A 17,192-nucleotide genomic window follows, 5' to 3' on the forward strand; every position below is an offset into this window, starting at 1 on the left:
ATGTTCATTTTGATACACAGCTGAGTTATTCTAGCAGTTCTAAATGAATTATTATTAATGATACTACACGGAGAAAAAAGTTGGAGAGAAATTACCAAACAAGTCAAGTAATCGTGGAGCAACCTCGATTTGCAGTACTTTTTCACATTAAATGGGAGAAAAAGTACGGGATTAATAGGGAATTTTACTCCGTTGTCCCGGGAATGCGACGGGCTATTCAAAAGTCTCAAAAGTATGTGGAAAAAGTGAAAACTGAAAAAAAAATGTTTTCACCCGGAGCCCGGGTCAGGATTCCGGTTTTCCCCGGGGAAAAGTCAACTTTCGCCAAAATCGAATTTTTTAGCCGGGTGAACGTTGATTCCAACTATTTAAGCAACGGGCTATTCAGAACTCTCAAAATTATGTGGAAAAAGTGAAAACTGAAAAAAAAAATTTTCCCCGGGGGCCAAAGTGTCAGGTCTTGGATTTTCTCAGGGGGAAAGTCGGTCAAAGGGTCACAAGGGTCACGAGGGCCAAAGTGTCAGATCTTGGATTTTTCCAGGGAGAAAGTCGACTTTCGCCAAAATCTAATTTTTTAGCCGGGTGAACGTTGATTCCAACTATTTAAGCGACGGGCTATTCAAAACTCAAAAGTATGTGGAAAAAGTGAAAACTGAAGTTCCCAGTTCTGAACGGAATGACCTAAGTCGAACTTGTCAGGTCCAATTATTCGACTCGGAAAAATTGACTGATTTATTAATAACAAGATCAATGGAAATTCCACATAAATTATTCGTTGTTACAAATTTAAAGATTTTTTACATGAAATTTAACGAGTAATTTTCTAACAGTGTAGAAAATCGTAAAATATACACAAAAAACCAGTATTTTTTCACTGAATTACATTTCGCACTACGATTACCATTCGTATAGTAAAATTTGTCACGATTGTCGAGGTAATTTTTATCCAACTTTTCTTCCCGTTTACAAAAAACACGGGGACAATCGTTTAAAAAACTCTGCTGTCGAGGGATATACTTTAATAAATAGCGAGATAGCTCTAATATCATCATCAAAGTACACAAAATTAATTGAATATGAAGATCGTGCTGGTCGTAGATCCAAATTTCTCTCACTACACTGCTTCATTACTTAAAAAAAAATCATCATCGGAATGATGCAGCCCACCTCCCCCCCAAACCCATTGAAAAATCAGAATTACCCGACATAAAGTCATCCACGTGTCAGACGCACAAAAAAAAGGGTCAAAGGGCGTCATCTCCATGCATGATAATGCAGCAGGTAATTTCCGGATCGTGTGTGACAGCGCGATGAACCCAGAAGGGGTTAAAAAGGAAAGAGCTGGGGGGAGCGAATAAAGAGGAGAATCGAAGTGAAGTGGTGCGGGACATCGAGCCAGACGACGCATCAAGTATATAAATGACCAAAAACCATCCTACCCACCCCAATAGCCGCTCTCTTTTGTCTACCCCATATTCCATATCGCGCGTGATCAAAATTTTAGAACAATCCGAGGATGGGAAGAAATTAGTTTTTGAATTTTACCCTTTTCCCGCCAAAAGTCTGAGGGCCGATTGCGTCGACCCATTTTGCCCCACCGCCTCTGAATATATTCAGACTAGAGGACTACGCACCCTGCTCGCTCCGCTCGCCAACCCCCATATGACCCTCATGATCCTTATTCTGACCCTCGTGACCCTTATTTGGCCCTTCATTTCTGACCCTTAATTATGGAGTCTCATTTCGAGCAGCAAATTTTCATCACCACAGGTTGATTTGTATTTTTACAATAGAAAGAATAGAAGATGTTGAGACCCTTAATTTGATCCTTGTGACCTTTAGTTTCTGACTCCCATGACCCTTATTTGGACCCTTAATCGGATCCCCATGACCCTTATTTGGACCCTTAATCTGATCCTCATGACCCTTACTTGGAGCCTCAAATTGTCCTTTGTGATCCCTAATCTGGCCCTTGTTATCCTTATTGAGATCCTTAATCTGACCCTCATTATAACCCTCGTAACCCTTCTTTTGACCCTGGTGACCCCTAGTGTCAAACCCTGGGTTTTTAACCCCCATTTCTCTATTTGGACCCCGGTCACTCTGACACTTGTGGTCCTTAATCTGATCCTTGTGACACTGATTTAGATCCTTAATCTGACCCTTGTAACCCTCATTTAAGCCCTTAATCTGAGCCTTGTGACCTTTAATCGTGTGACCCTTAATCTGACCCATATAACCGTTAATCTGACCCTTGCGACCCTTATTATAATATTCGTGACCCTTATTGTGGCCCTCGTAGCCCTTATACTGACCCTTGTAGCCTCAATGTTGAAGTAATAATTTCGAGTACCAAATTTTTATCACCAGAAGTCGATTTAGATTTTTATAATATAGAGAGAAATCATTTTTTCACATGATGTTTTATTTTTTGTAATTTTTTATTTTTTGTAATTTTTCTTCAATTTGCGATAATAGATTTTTTATGAATTGATAAATATCGGGGTAAAGAGGGTTTTTGATTTATTTTTTTCACAGATCGTTATCGACCCCGTCTCGATGTGAATGATACTCAATTAAAATTCGAGCTTAATTAGGAAATCGGTCTATTGATGTAAATGACTTCAGTGCATTAATTAATTAATTAATAACGACTAAAAATCGGCGTTTCCTTTCATCTCGGCTAATTACAGACTGAATATAACGACAAATGGTAAACGTGAAATGTAAATAGGGATGTAAAAGCATACCGCCTGGTTGGCGCTGAGTATGTGCACTCTGTGCTCTCTCTCTCCCTTCGCTTGTGCCCCCAAAAGATAACCAGTCTTACGTTAATTAACGCAAGGCTGATTCAAATCAGATTGATCACTGCATGCTGGCATCAGCTTCAATGAGAATGAGAGGATTGAACAAAAGGTGATGCCGTAATATAAATTATGGAGAAAGGTAACTGCCTTTGTTAATTTTATTGATCATTGATTAATTATCAATAATTAATGCCAATAAAGACGGGAATTTATATAGAGTTTCATGTTCTGCGATGTCACAGGATACTGTCGGATAGGATTTCGGACCCGAGTCGAATCATTGGACCTGACAAGTTCTACTTAGGTCTTTCCGTTCAGAACTGGATAGGTCTTGGGAAGCCTCTTCCCAAGTGCTTCCGAGACCTTTCTACCTCTGGTTATGTCCCATTTCAGCACTTGTTAGGTGTAAGCAGGACTTGTATTCAGACTTTCCAAATCCTGGCCGGTCCCCTTAATGGTCCCCTCATGCGTTATTGAAATAAAAAATGCAATTATTGTTTTTTTTTTTTTTAATCTCGAAAATCGACATTTCACGAGAGGGTGGAGGGGAGATGCATGTATGTGGAGGCTTGACATTTTTACCCAACAAGGGGAGAAGGTTGCAGAATCTATTCTAGCCACTCTTGTCCCTCCGCTTGCATGCATTATCCAAATGAAAAATGAAAGTGTTAACAGAGCTGACCCTTGTTCCAAGTAAAAACCGAAAATCTGACCCTGTGGCCCCAGGTGAAAAATATTTTTTTTTTAGTTTTCACTTTTTCCACATACTTTTGAGAGTTCTGAATAGCCCGTCGCTTAAATAGTTGGAATCAACGTTCACCCGGCTAAAAAATTCGATTTTGGCGAAAGTCGACTTTCCCCCTGGAAAAATCCAAGATCTGACACTTTGGCCCTCGTGACCCTTGCGACCCTTTGACCGACTTTCCCCCTGAAAAAATCCAAGATCTGCCCCTTTGGCTCCGGGTGAAAAAAAATTTTCACCCGGAGCCAAAGGGTGAAGTTTTTTCAGTTTTCACTTTTTCCGCATACTTTTGAGAGTTCTGAACAGCCCGTCGCTCAAATAGTTGGAATCAACGTTCACCCAGCTGAAAAAATCGATTATGGCGAAAATCCACTTGCCCCGCAAAACCCGAAAATCTGACCCTTTGGCTGGGGCCAAAAAAAACGGTTTCTCAGTTTTCACTTTTTCCACATACTTTTGACAGTTCTGACTAGCCCGGCGCTTAAATAGTTGGAATCAACGTTCACCCGGCTAAAAAATTCGATTTTGGCGATAGTCGACTTTCCCCCTGGCAAAATCGAAAATCTAACCCTTTGGCTCCGGGTGAAAAACAATTTTTTTTAGTTTTCACTTTTCCCACATACTTTTGAGAGTTCTGAATAGCCCGTCGCTTAAATAGTTGGAATCAACGTTCACCCGGCTAAAAAATTCGATTTTGGCGATAGTCGACTTTCCCCCTGGAAAAACCGGAAATCTGACCCTTTGGCTCGGGGTGAAAAAAAAAATTTTATTTCGACTTTTGTCGCGCCTTCGGGGGTTTCATTGGCATCAGAATTGTTAGAAAATACAGAATCAACTTTCACTTGGCGAAAAAATTCAATTTTGGCGAAAATCGATTTTCACCCTTAACCCACGTGAAAATAAAAAAATTTTTTTACCCTTTTCTGTCACCTCCGAGGGTTTCATTGGCATCAGGGGGTCAATAAATACAGAATCAACGTTCACTATTTTTTATTTAAACACCGCCTGCAAACGGGGAGATGAAGGTGGCTAAAATATATTCTGCAACCCTGTCTTCTCGTTGGCTACAAATTTCAACCCTCCGCATACATGCCTCCCCCTTCACCCGCTCGTAAAATCACGCGTTCTCGGTAGCATCGAGGACTTCTCAGGACCGAAAAGAACTGAGGATTCGAAAGGTCTCTGGAAAAGTACGTCGCAGAACTGATTAGGACTTACCAGATCCATCTAGGTCTGGAGAGATCTTGAAAGACCTGTGTACATCCAATCAGAACCAAATCCTCGACTCGGGATATGTCACACGTGTGTGGGGAAAAGTGGAATTTACGTACTAGTAACACAAAGTTGTTTTCGGCCGAGTGACGAACACAAGTTTCTCACATTGTGTCCGTAAAACGTCGTTTTACGGACAGTGTGATAACATAGTATATTTCGATACGAGTACGTAAAAGTGTTTTTTGACCCGTGGGAGATGTATAGACGTCTCGCCTCGCCTCGCCGAGTGCTACCCTGCAAAGGATCAAAAAACAGTTTTCTCACGAGTGTCGAACCCTATTCCTCACAACCTATAGAAAATGGCATTTTGCGCACGCGGATCGTGCGTAAAATTTCACTTTACGCACAAGTGATGAAATATACTAATTTCGAACTTTGTGGATCATAATGGGCCCATAATGGGATCATAATGGGCATAAAATTTCACTTTACGCACAAGTGATGAAATATACTAATTTCGGACTTTGTGGATCATACCACAAAACGGGTCGACATACCACAAAAAATCTAACACTTAAATTTGAATGATCGTAAAACGTCCATTCAGAACCAAAAAAAAAAACATTTCAAATTACAAATTAAATTCCGCTTCCTGAGCATCACTACAGCGACACTCAATTCTCGCAATGGCAATTCGTAATTCTTGCACCGGACGCGTAGTGGGTTTCCATTCGTCTTCAAATTTACGATGTCAGGGCAATAAAAATAACCACCATATTTTTTCCGTGCGAAATCCCTCGGAACTAATTACAGATTAATAGCACAATTATCCCGATAATCTCATAAATAACAATTTTTAACTCTCCCAATGGCAACTTCAAACGGAAGGAAGTAATAATAATCCCTCCCCCTAGCCCCCCCCCCCCCTCCCACAGGGTTGGGTATACACTAATAAATCATTTCACGTGATAACGGCAGAAGCCAATTATTTCTCCCGTACTTGTCCCCCACCCCTCCACCGCCACTTCTCGCCACACAGTGCATCCATAATTGCGTGTACCCGTGGTGTTACGGGCAAGAGAGAGGTAATTTATTGGGTCCAGAAGGAGGAGTCTGTGTCTTATCATTACTTCCAGTAAGAGCCAATTCGTGATGATAATAAAATCCGGGATAACGAGGTTATCGATTATCCCTACCTTTGTCCCCTCCACCCGTCCATTGTGTTACCATTTGCACGGTGATATCAGATCATTTTCAAATTTTCAATAATTGAAATTCTCATTGAGTTTTCAATTTTCGATTATCGATTTTTCGATTATTAAATTTTCGATGTCTCGATGTCAGAAAAGATATCAATCGATAGCCAGGCAAATTTTAGTTGGAAAAGTCAACATGACGACCCATTTGGCCCCATGTATGTATAAAAAAGTTGAAACCAAAAATAATTTTTAAAAAGTCTCGATATCGCGATGTCGAAACCAATCACAATCGATAGCCCGGGAAATTTCTGCTGGAAAAGTCAATATGATGAGGGATTTGGCCCATCGGTTCATCAAAAAGCTTGAACGAAAAATATTTTTCAAAATTCTCGATATCTCGATATCTCGAAATCGAAACCAATCTCATTCGATAACCTGGAAAATTTCCGCCCAGAAAGTCAAAATAACGACCCATTTTGCCCCATCGCGAAAGAAAAAAAAACAAGAAAAAAATTCTCAGATTTTTCAAAAATCGAAATGACGATATATCGAAGTAGAAACCGAAGTGAAAATTTTAATACAAATACCCATTTTGCCCCACTTCACAAAGAAATGAAACTGAGATGTGCAAAACATTGGTTGTAACAAAATACTTCAATAAATAATGATGACGCAGAACGGGTGATCATGTGGAGTTTCCCTCTGAAATTCCCCACCTCATAATTATCGCAATGATTCCAAACCTGAAACCACCCCAATCACCAGCCCGGGAAAACCCCCCGAAAAACTCATCTCGCCGCTCGATTCATCACAATTATTTATCGCGTTATCACCCGAAAAACTTTTCACCCCAAACATTTATTTAAAATAACTCATGAACTAATTACTCGAAATGGATCGCCCGTGTTTCCCAGTCAGTCTCCCCAGCGACTACCCCCCTCACCCCTCTATCTCTCCCGACCCGCCACCCCCACCCCCTCCGCAAAAACCGAAATATTCCGCAAGACAAAAATCATAAGCGGCTGTATCCTTAATATACACAGAGAAAAACCGCTAAATTCTCAAACAAGTCTTATTTGTGCCTAAAAACAAATTCTTAAATTTTCGAGAAAAGCGAAGAATTTTCCATATTTTCATCTAAAACCGCAGAGTTTTCGCGAATGTTCTAGAAAACTGAAGAATTAAAAATGAAGAAACTAGAGAAAATGGAAAAAAGAATTTTCTCGAATTTTCAAAAAAAAAAATCAAGACTTTTCTTGAACTTTGAATAAAAATCTAGAATTTTCCAGAAAATTGGAGAATGTTCCAGAATTTTCTATGAAACCAAAGAATTTTCTTGAATTTTCTGTACAAACGGAGAATTTTTTCGAATTTTCTAAAAAAATCTAGAATTTTCTGGAATTCCAACAGATGGCGCTCGCCGTTAGAGATAACCCCACGAATGACCGCCAACATGAAATTAAAAACGTATCCACTTGAAGAAAAAATTACAAATCCACAAATCACGCATTCCCCCCGTTGCAATTGAGATTAGGAAGTGGGAGGTCAGAGCAATTAGCAGGGTCATCCCACTCCGTACAATGAAAAAACCTCCTCCCCCCCACATTCTTCATATCCAACCACGAATTTATCGCTACGACTAATTATTCGTGTGTGCATTTATAATGGGAAATAGAAACGCACGCACGCAAGCTGAACGCATCGCACCGCATAATGCGTCAAGGAATTATGTGGTGGGGGTCAGGAGGCGGTCGGCCCAACGGTGTGGTGGGACAAGGGGGGTTCGGAGGGACGAGCGAATGGGGTTTTTCGGTTCAACTGTGTGCCAAGAACAAAGACAAATCGTGGGACGCCGTGTGTTTCGCCGTGAGGTTTGTTATTTTTTTTGTTTTTATCCTTTGCTCTCTTGTTTTGCTCTCTCTGTTTTGTTTTCTCTCGTTGTTTATTTTTTTTCGTTACTCAGGTTCTCTCATTCGCGTATCTCTTTTCTTCTGTATGGAATATACAATCTGCGGTGGATCTTGAAAAGGGTATACACCACCGGATGTGACGTCAGTGGCCACGAACGTGATTCTGCCGGTTTTCTGCAGTCGATCTCGCGATTTTTTCTTTTTCGGGGGGAGTCGGGTAATCTGGAAGGGCGATGGGAATTTTCGGGCGGTCATGGCCGTCAGGGGATCATTCTGCGAGGTTTTTCTGAGGGGTTGGGATGGGGTTTCGGAAATTATTCTGTGGCTGGAGGTTTTTGAGGAAATCCGGGCTGAAGTGAGTTCAAGTTGAAGCGCTTTTGAAATTTATTCAGTCATGAATATCATAGAAAACTATGGGGAGTTGAGAGGTTATTTATAGAGAGTTTTGAGGATAATTTCATGATCTTGAGAATGAGCCCTGTCGGAAGGTCATTGATATCGCAGTTTTGGAAATAATGAAAATTGAGAGCGTCACAATTTTTCATTGCACTCTCAAAATTTGTTTGACGTTAAATATTGTTTCTGATTTAAACCTTTGATATTTGGGAGGACTCTAGAGGTTTTTAGGGTTATTTGTAGGGCGTTTTGAAGATAATTTCATGATCTTGGGAATGAGCCCTGTCGGAGGGTAATTGGCACAGCAGTTTTGGGAATAATCAAGGTTGAAAGCGTCACAGTTGTTTGTTGGAGTCTCGAAATTTGTTTGACGTGAAATATTGTTTCTGATTTAAACCTTTGATATTTGGGAGGACTTTAGAGGTTTTTAGGGTTATTTGTAGGGCGTTTTGAAGATAATTTCATGATCTTGAGAATGAGCCTTGTCGGAGCTGAATCGGTTCAGCGGTATTAGAAATAATCAGAATTAAAAGCGTCACAATTTCTCGTTGCACTCGCAAAAGTTGTTTGACGTTCTATATTATTTCTGATTCCTCTCACCTGCAATATTTTGGGGAACCGTGAAGGTTTCCGAGGGTATCTGTAGCGCATTTCAAGGATAATTTATTCGCCTTAAAAATGAGTGCAACCGAATTGCAGCCGACGGAAAAGGGCGTGACATAATTGAGGTTCAAGCGTTTCACTTTGTCGTAACGTTTTTAAAACGACTCTAACGTTAAAGTCTTCCATGATCAATATCTCCGGAACCAATTAGCGTTTCGAAAATAATGAGTAGTGCATTTTGTAGGGTATTAAACCCCCTTTGTAATGCGATCAACCCCATCGAATTCAGCTCCACAGTTCCCACCGAAATCCCCGTTAAAGTGACTCGAATTAAATTCATCTCAACCTGAAATATCCCTTATTCCTACCCACCCCTTCTTATCTTAAAACACGTTCCAACGTGATTGTGGAGTCATATACCCGCCACGCGACCTATCCGGTGCTGAATCCGATATACGGTACACGTATAGCCCCTTCACCGTGTCACTGAGACGTCGGGACCCGTTTCCAGTCATGTGCGTTCGATTTACAAGTAAAAAAAATGTACTCCGAGACGAATTTATTGGCACGCGATCGTAAAGTCAAATTCTTTTCTCTCCCCTTTAAAATGGTTATTGACGTCAGTACCTACTGTAGTTACTGTTTGAGACTACATAACATGTACGAGTATTTCTCATATTATTGCGTTCACTTTTATGTTCCTCGGCGGAATTTTAATGCAAATGTTGGTTTTTTCTCGGAAATATAATCTATTTCAAACGCATAAATCTCGAGTTTTTTTTTAGGTTACCTCGAGGAAAAATCTGCCACTGGGGGTCGATAATGACCCCATTGGCTAGTCAGAGAGATTTCCAATCCAAAATCCTACAATTGAAGTCATTTTCATCGATTATTTCCCCAAATTTTGAAAACCCCGTTTTTCGAGGTCAAAATCTATTTTCGAAACTGTGTAAAAACTGCTGGGGCAAAATGGGTCGTCGACCAGAGTTTCAAATGGTGAAATTCCGTGGCTATCTGACGGGGTCATTTTCGACCCCATACCTCCATTTTTCAATTTTGTTAATAAGTTGGATTAAAAAAAGTTTAATTACTTGAGAATAAATCACTCACCCTCACAATGCTCTTATCTCCACAGTAACCCTCCATTCTGTATCTCTCCTGCAACAAAAAAATCCCGTTTGAATTAACAATAACAATCCAATTACCCTCGGTCCATTAAAAACTCAATTAATCCTGATAAAAAACGTGAATTTCATCGATAATGTTGGATTGAATGAGCCGTAAGACGGCTTTCAATTAAGATTGATAGAATATCCCAGATGCCCCGGAAACTCAATTACGTCAGAAAATCGATGGAATGAAATTTAATGTCTGCCAACAAAATTTTTAAAAAGTTGATGATGAAAAATACCCCGAGTATTTTTCCACTGTAAAATCAGCGGTTAGATGGGGGTAAACATTCCACCGAAGGATAAATTGGAAACAAAAAAAGTGAAAAATAATTGATGACGATATAATATTTTGAGTAATAGCAAATGGAAAGAACACGTGTGCGGGCACACGCTCAGTGGCTGTATTGTGTACTCAGTATTATTTGCGACTAATCAGAATGGCCGTAGGGCGTCTACCAGCCGGTGCTTGATTGCCAGAGTATTGGAGAGAGACAGAGGAGTCCCGTATACACCGGCTGGCATGACTGACTCTCCCATTGCCTCCCAACAACTCACTGTATACAGTATATATGACCCCGGGGAGATTTTACAAGATATACCGGGGCTAGCACGAGTCTCAGAACACGCACGTCATGCTTCACAATTCCTTCGTGAAATATTGAAACGTGTATGAGTAGAGAAAATTTCTGGACGAGTGGAATCCAGCGGATATGGAGCATTTGTAACGAAAAATTTATCGATAGATTATTTGTTAGGGATATCCAAGTATTTTGTTTAAGTTAGCAACTTTTTTCATGATTTGAGTTTTGCCGAAAATGTTGTCATTCCCATACTTGTGAATATTGTGAACAGTATTTTAGCCAATTTCAGACTTGACTTTCTTTGGTCTAACCTCGACCGGAAATTTAACGGAAATTTTTTTTTGTCTAGGTTATGGAGACGATAATTGAGATTTAGGCATTATGGTGTTATGATTAGAAATGTTGATCGGAGGGAGGTGGGGATAGTTTCATTCGAAAGCTGAGGAAATTTCAGCTGGAAAACACCATATGGTCGTTTATTTTAGGCCATTATTTCGGAAAATTGAAATTCTAACCCCAAAATTCGAAATTCAACTTCAAAAAACGTTTCCTGTTATATTTTTTCAATGCTTAGGCCAAAGTAGGTCATGTGGGTATATTTTCCAGCCGAAATTTTCCGAAGAATCTATCTATGCACTCCAAATGTTGTATTCAATCAATTTTTCTAGGGAGAAAATGGCGTTGTTAGGGAATTTTTAGGCGGCGAGGGATGACAATAATTCCATCGAAAAAGTAGGAAAATTTCAGCTGGAACACACTATATGATCGTCTATTTCGCTCCATTATTTTGGAAAATTGAAATCCTAACCTCAAAATCAAAATTTAATCTTGAAAAACATTTTCTGCTGTATCTGTTTAATTAATGGACGGAAGTAGGTCATGTGGGTATGCTTTCCAGCGGAAATTTTTCAAGGAATCTAGCTGTGCCCTCTAAATTCCTTATGCACTAATTTTATCTAGAAAAAATGACGTCATTCAGAGCAATTTAATTTCAACAGCGATGGAAATAGTTTAATCAAAAAGGCAGGGAAATTTTCCACCGGAAAACACATAACGATAGTTAATTTCGCTTCATCAGATTAGAAAATCGAAATCCTAACCTCAAAAAAAACGTTTGTTGGTGCATCACCCCAAAGAATGGGGTGATATAGGTCATGTGGGTATTCTTTCCAGCGGAAATTTTTCAAGGAATAGGGGTACATAGTTCAATTCTCTCCAGCATGCCACCCAGCCCCATCTCCTGCCAACAGGATTCCTCTACCTCCTCCATTCCTGTATAACCATTTCCTTTGTTCCTACCTGATGATAAATTTATGAGTAAACTCAGTGCTGACGTCGATTGTTTGGCCAAAAAGCTAATTCCTCATTCCCTCTGATCAATGATGCAACGAGAATGGGCTCCTGCGGACAGCGTGCAACATTCTCTTGTAGATTCTAGCATAGTTACAAGCGGATGGTGTATTTACACTTGGGATATAACCTCCACCCTCGCTTGCCCTTCACTCTCGAGGATAAAGGAAGGGTAGCGAGGCCTGCGGCAAATAGAAGGGAAATGCTGGATGGGTCGAAATCGCTCTTCCTACCCTTCGTCAAAGATGATAGAATTTCAAGGTTGCCAAGTTTACGATTTTTTTTTGTGGAGGGATGTAGGGATATACGAGGAACTATTCATCAAAGTGAGATTGGAATAGTTTCACTGGAAAGCCAGGATTGGATTTTTAGTCAATCAGTTCGAAAAATCGAAATTCCTAACCTCAAAAATTAATTTCATTTGTATCTTCTTTAAAAATTGAGGGAAAAAGGTCATCATATAGTGTTTTCCAGCGGAAACTTCCCTAGCAATTCAATCCCGCCATCTATTTTCTCCTATCCTTCACCTCATTTTTCTATCATGACGAGAAAATAGGACAAAATGGTGGACGATCTAGTGATTATTGTACATGACTCATGCATTACTTGCTTGTCCCATTGGAAAGCCAGGGAAATTTGAGCTGAAAAAAACATAACATGACAGTCCATTTTAGTCACTCAGTTCGAAAAATCTAAATTCCTAACCTCAAGAATTAATTTCATTTGTATCTCCTCTAAAAATGGAGTGAAAAAGGTCGTCATATGGTGTTTTCCAGCGGAAATTTCCCTAGCAATTCAATCCCGCCATCTCTTTTCTCCTATCCTTCACCTCATTTTTCTATCATGACGAGAAAATAGGACAAAATAGTGAACGATCTAGTGATTATTGTACATGACTCATGCATTACTTGTCCCATTGGAAAGCCAGGAAAATTTGAGCTGAAAAAAACATAATATGACAGTCCATTTTAGTCAACCAGTTCGAAAAATCGAAATTCCTAACCTCAAAAATTAATTTCATTTGTATCTTCTTTAAAAATTGAGCGAAAAAGGTCATCATATAGTGTTTTCCAGCGGAAATGTCCCTAGCAATTCAATCCCGCCATCTCTTTTCTCCTATCCTTCACCTCATTTTTCTATCATGACGAGAAAATAGGACAAAATAGTGAACGATCTAGTGATTATTGTACATGACTCATGCATTACTTGTCCTATTGGAAAGCCAGGGAAATTTGAGCTGAAAAACATAATATGACAGTCCATTTTAGTCAATCAGTTCGAAAAATCGAAATTCCTAACCTCAAGAATTAGTTTCATTTGTATCTCCTCTAAAAATGGAGTGAAAAAGGTCGTCATGTGGTATTTTCCAGCGGAAATTTTCCGAGGAATTCAATCCCACCATCAATTGTCTCATATTGTTCAGCTCATTTGTCGATGATCATAAGAAAAGAGAAGAAAAATTGCGGATGATGCAATTACTATTGCACATCACTCAAATACAACTACCCCACAACTTGAACCCCTCGGGGGAGCATAATGATATTCCCGGGTGTAATGTAACACCCGACCAATCGCATTACACGTGTGAAAAGGGGATAAGATGAGTGTGGTAGCTGAAAATTAAATAAAGTGCCTTTATATTACCATAGTTAGTGGCACTTTATTCTCGTTAAAAAATGAAGAAAAAAAGAAAACCTCAACGCTTCAAAGATGAGTGCCATTATACGTTGGTGAATTCTTCAGGGTAATCCAGTAAATTCTGTAATGCAAATATGCAAAATCCGGGGTTTACCCCATGTACACGAGTTATTCTGGGAGACGTCACTTGCACACTCGTGTCACTCCAGCCTTTTGAGATGAATATTAACATATCCGTTGGAAAAAATTCCAATTTTCGTCATTTTTGTATGAGAAGGAAATTCAATGCATGTTTTGTGGAAAGAAAAATCGCATTATTCTATTCAATTCGTCTCCGTCAATATTTTCTCATGCGGTGAGGGTGGAAATTTCACTCGTTGATGCCATCAATTTCAGTAGTCAATCATCTCAAGTGTAAACAAGTGGATGATTGCATTTTTTTGTCAATGAGTAGAGTTATTGTTGGTAATAAATTAGCAATTGGTTTCCGGGTGGATTCTCTTTTGTTGAGATTCTTTTTTCACTGTTCTCTTCTTCTATTTTTGCAATTTTAAGTTTTTCAATTCGCTAATGGATGGATGGAATTGCATCTTTTTTTTTCAAATGTAGGTATTGTTGAGCCCTATCGATCGCCATTAATTAAAATTCAATTCATCGATTTTTTTTTTTAATTTTCGAATTTTTTCAAAAATCGGTTGTCCTACGATAATTAAAAAAAATGTTCTGAATTGATTGAATGATGGCTTAAAAATTTGATTGCATGTCCATTTGACCAAGTTCGAAGATGAAGGCGATAGTAATAATCGTTATTTTAATTTATTTGAAAATTGCAAAAATTTTGTATTTTTTGACAATCAGAATTCCGGGGATATCTTTGAATATCATGCTTCAGATGAATTCAATCACAGCTTAAAATGTTTGTTTTAATGCCATTATGTCGTAGTTAAAAGATGATTACGATAGCTATATTGGTTGATTTGATTTTTATGATAATTGTTGAAAATTTCGAATTTTTCATGAATTTCCCTGAAAGTGAGCTTTCTGATGGTTTCTTCAAATGTAATATTTCAAATTCATTCAAGTATGTATAAATAAAATTTTTCTATTAACATTTTATCGAAGGGCTGAGGGGAGAGATAAAACCATAAAAAAGACAATCGGTTGTATAGAAGAAACGGATAATAAGAATAATGATGATGATAACATTCAACTAAGTTGAAAATCTGACAAAATTAGTTAAAAAGAAATCTTATTCAATTTAATAAAATGAAGTAAACAATGAATTATACACGATAGAAGGAAATAATGTGCGAAATAAGCATTCTGAAGCATATTGCCAATTTATTAGCAAAAATGACTATACTATATGCAATGCAAAAGCAATTTTCCACTTGTTTCATGTCGTAGGAGTGTCATCAATTCCAATGTCATCAAAATTTTTACGTGTTATATCCTAACAAAATGGTTTGAAACCAATGAAGACAGCTGAAGTCAACGGAATCGCACAATCGCAATAAATCGAACTGCACGAGTCAAATCATGTGAATAAAATCATTCACATACGACCATTTAGTTACAACCAAACGTCCCCCCATCGTCGAATATCCTCAGAGACTCGAACAAGGAAAAGTTTTCCACCCAGCAGATTTTAATAAATTCATCGACTCCATAAACGTCGTGTAAAATCCCTGCACACGGCGGAAAAAATTCCCACTCCATTTTTAAAATCCAAATTTTCAATAAATTCCAAAGTAATGCAGAACCAAAGGGAAAATGTAAATTTTTCAATAGTAAAAAAAATGTAATGAATTCATGATGAACCACTTTTTGGAGTTGAAATTTACGTATGCAGCACAATGCCAATAAATATTCCGTTGGGATGCGTGTGAAAAGGGTGGGTGAGAAGGGCTGGCAAACTAGGTAGAGGACTCTCTGGGTATCGATAATGTTACCGAGTTTATTTATACTTTTGAATATTTTATTTTCGACGCGGGGAGGGTGGCCGGGTTTTAATGGATTGCGGAGGTTTATTAATACGGATTTGTCAAGGGGGAATTTGATGAAAAATATGAATGCTATCATCCACGAACTGAGTGAGATGAGTTCGTTACGTTTTTAATTACAATTTACTTCAAAAATAAACAATGCGGAAATGAAAATATTCGGAGTGTGGGGTCGATAGTGACCCCAGTAAATAGCCAGGATCGTGTCCGCTGCGAAACCCTGGTCATAAACCCTTTTAGCCCCATAATTCTCGAGTTGTGATAAAAACAAATGTTTCAGATAAAAAGTTTGATTAACTATAACTTTGAAAGGGGTGGGGCAAAATGGGGTTATGACCAGGGTTTGGAGGTGGAAATTTTCCGGACTATCTTTTTCGAAAATAAAAAGAATTGAGAAATTGAGGGGGTTTTCATGAGTACAATCGTCTTGCGTCGAATTTTCATGAAGCCCGCATAACAAACAAAAGAGAATTGAATATCAATCTATGAAACATGAATAAACGAATCATAATTGTCCAAATCATTTAGGTCAGAGGAAAATAGAATAATTCTACTGTCTTGATATTGCGTTTACGAAGGTTTTCTTTGAACACAGTTGATTAGAATTAATAATTAAAATTATGAGATAATCTCACATTTTTGACGTTAAGGATAGGAGAATCTGAATGCAATATAGTGAAAATGATGATCGATTTTTTCACTTTGAACAAATAATATTAATATTCGAATACAAAATTTCTGATATGAATAGAAAAAGGCTGTGACTCAATATTCCAAATGAAGTTTTAATTTTTAATTTAGTGCTGAAAAGACGAGATGACAATATTCTGCACGGAATTATATCGATGAGATGAACAACAGATTAATTGAATTACCGTGTGAACTAACTAAAAATTGATAACAGTGTGGGCACGCACTTTTACCAGAGTATCAACAAACATTGAATTCCAGAAATTCACACACTAAAGTGTGTTCTAGAAGGAATTGAATTATAATTATGATTGAAATCTTATTCAGTGAGCATAGGAATTAGAACATGAGCAAATCATTTATTGTAATATGATTCTCATCAGATATCATATGAGAAAGATTATAAACAATGAATTGAAAAAGGAATATTGAATCTAAAAATGCATAAAATAGTTGCTCAAAAAATATTTTCAACAGAGACAACATTTTTTCACGGCCCAACACCTTCTCCACATGTCTCCGACAATTCGGATTCTAATCTAAAAAATTTACAACCCAGAAAAAAAGTGACCCCACACACGAAAAGATAAAAAGCCCCCCATTGCATTTCATTTTGTCTGCATCTGCCCGCATGCAGTTGTCTTCCGGTCTCACTTCGTACTATTGCATCCTTTATGTACTTGTAAATGAATGTACATACGACTTAACTTGAGAATTCGCCACTTGCCTCACTACCTTAAACGCCACTTCCGTTCGATAATATTTTCGTTTTGCTTTTTCTCCTCGTTTTGTTTTTTGTTTTCACTGAAATAAATGGATGGAGATACAATTCTTCGGGTGTACGGCATGACGTGTGGGATTTTTAAGGGAGTGCTTGGGCGAAGTA

General features: G+C 38.4%; 1 protein-coding gene across 4 annotated transcripts in view; it reads right to left on the bottom strand.

The window, feature by feature from the left end:
- Positions 1-17,192, bottom strand: part of LOC107036580 (insulin-like growth factor-binding protein complex acid labile subunit) — a 305,119-nt gene that overhangs the window by 63,034 nt on the left and 224,893 nt on the right. For all 4 annotated transcript variants that reach the window (XM_015254624.1, XM_015254625.1, XM_015254623.1 and 1 more), the window contains one exon: positions 9,983-10,030. In XM_015254624.1, coding sequence (XP_015110110.1) covers positions 9,983-10,018 — 36 coding nt within the window. In that variant the 5' untranslated portion in view covers positions 10,019-10,030. The remainder of the gene's footprint in view (positions 1-9,982; positions 10,031-17,192) is intronic.

Source organism: Diachasma alloeum, unplaced genomic scaffold, assembly GCF_001412515.2.
Source record: "Diachasma alloeum isolate Michigan unplaced genomic scaffold, Dall2.0 Dall_scaffold_00210, whole genome shotgun sequence".
Classification (NCBI taxonomy): Eukaryota; Metazoa; Arthropoda; class Insecta; order Hymenoptera; family Braconidae; genus Diachasma; species Diachasma alloeum.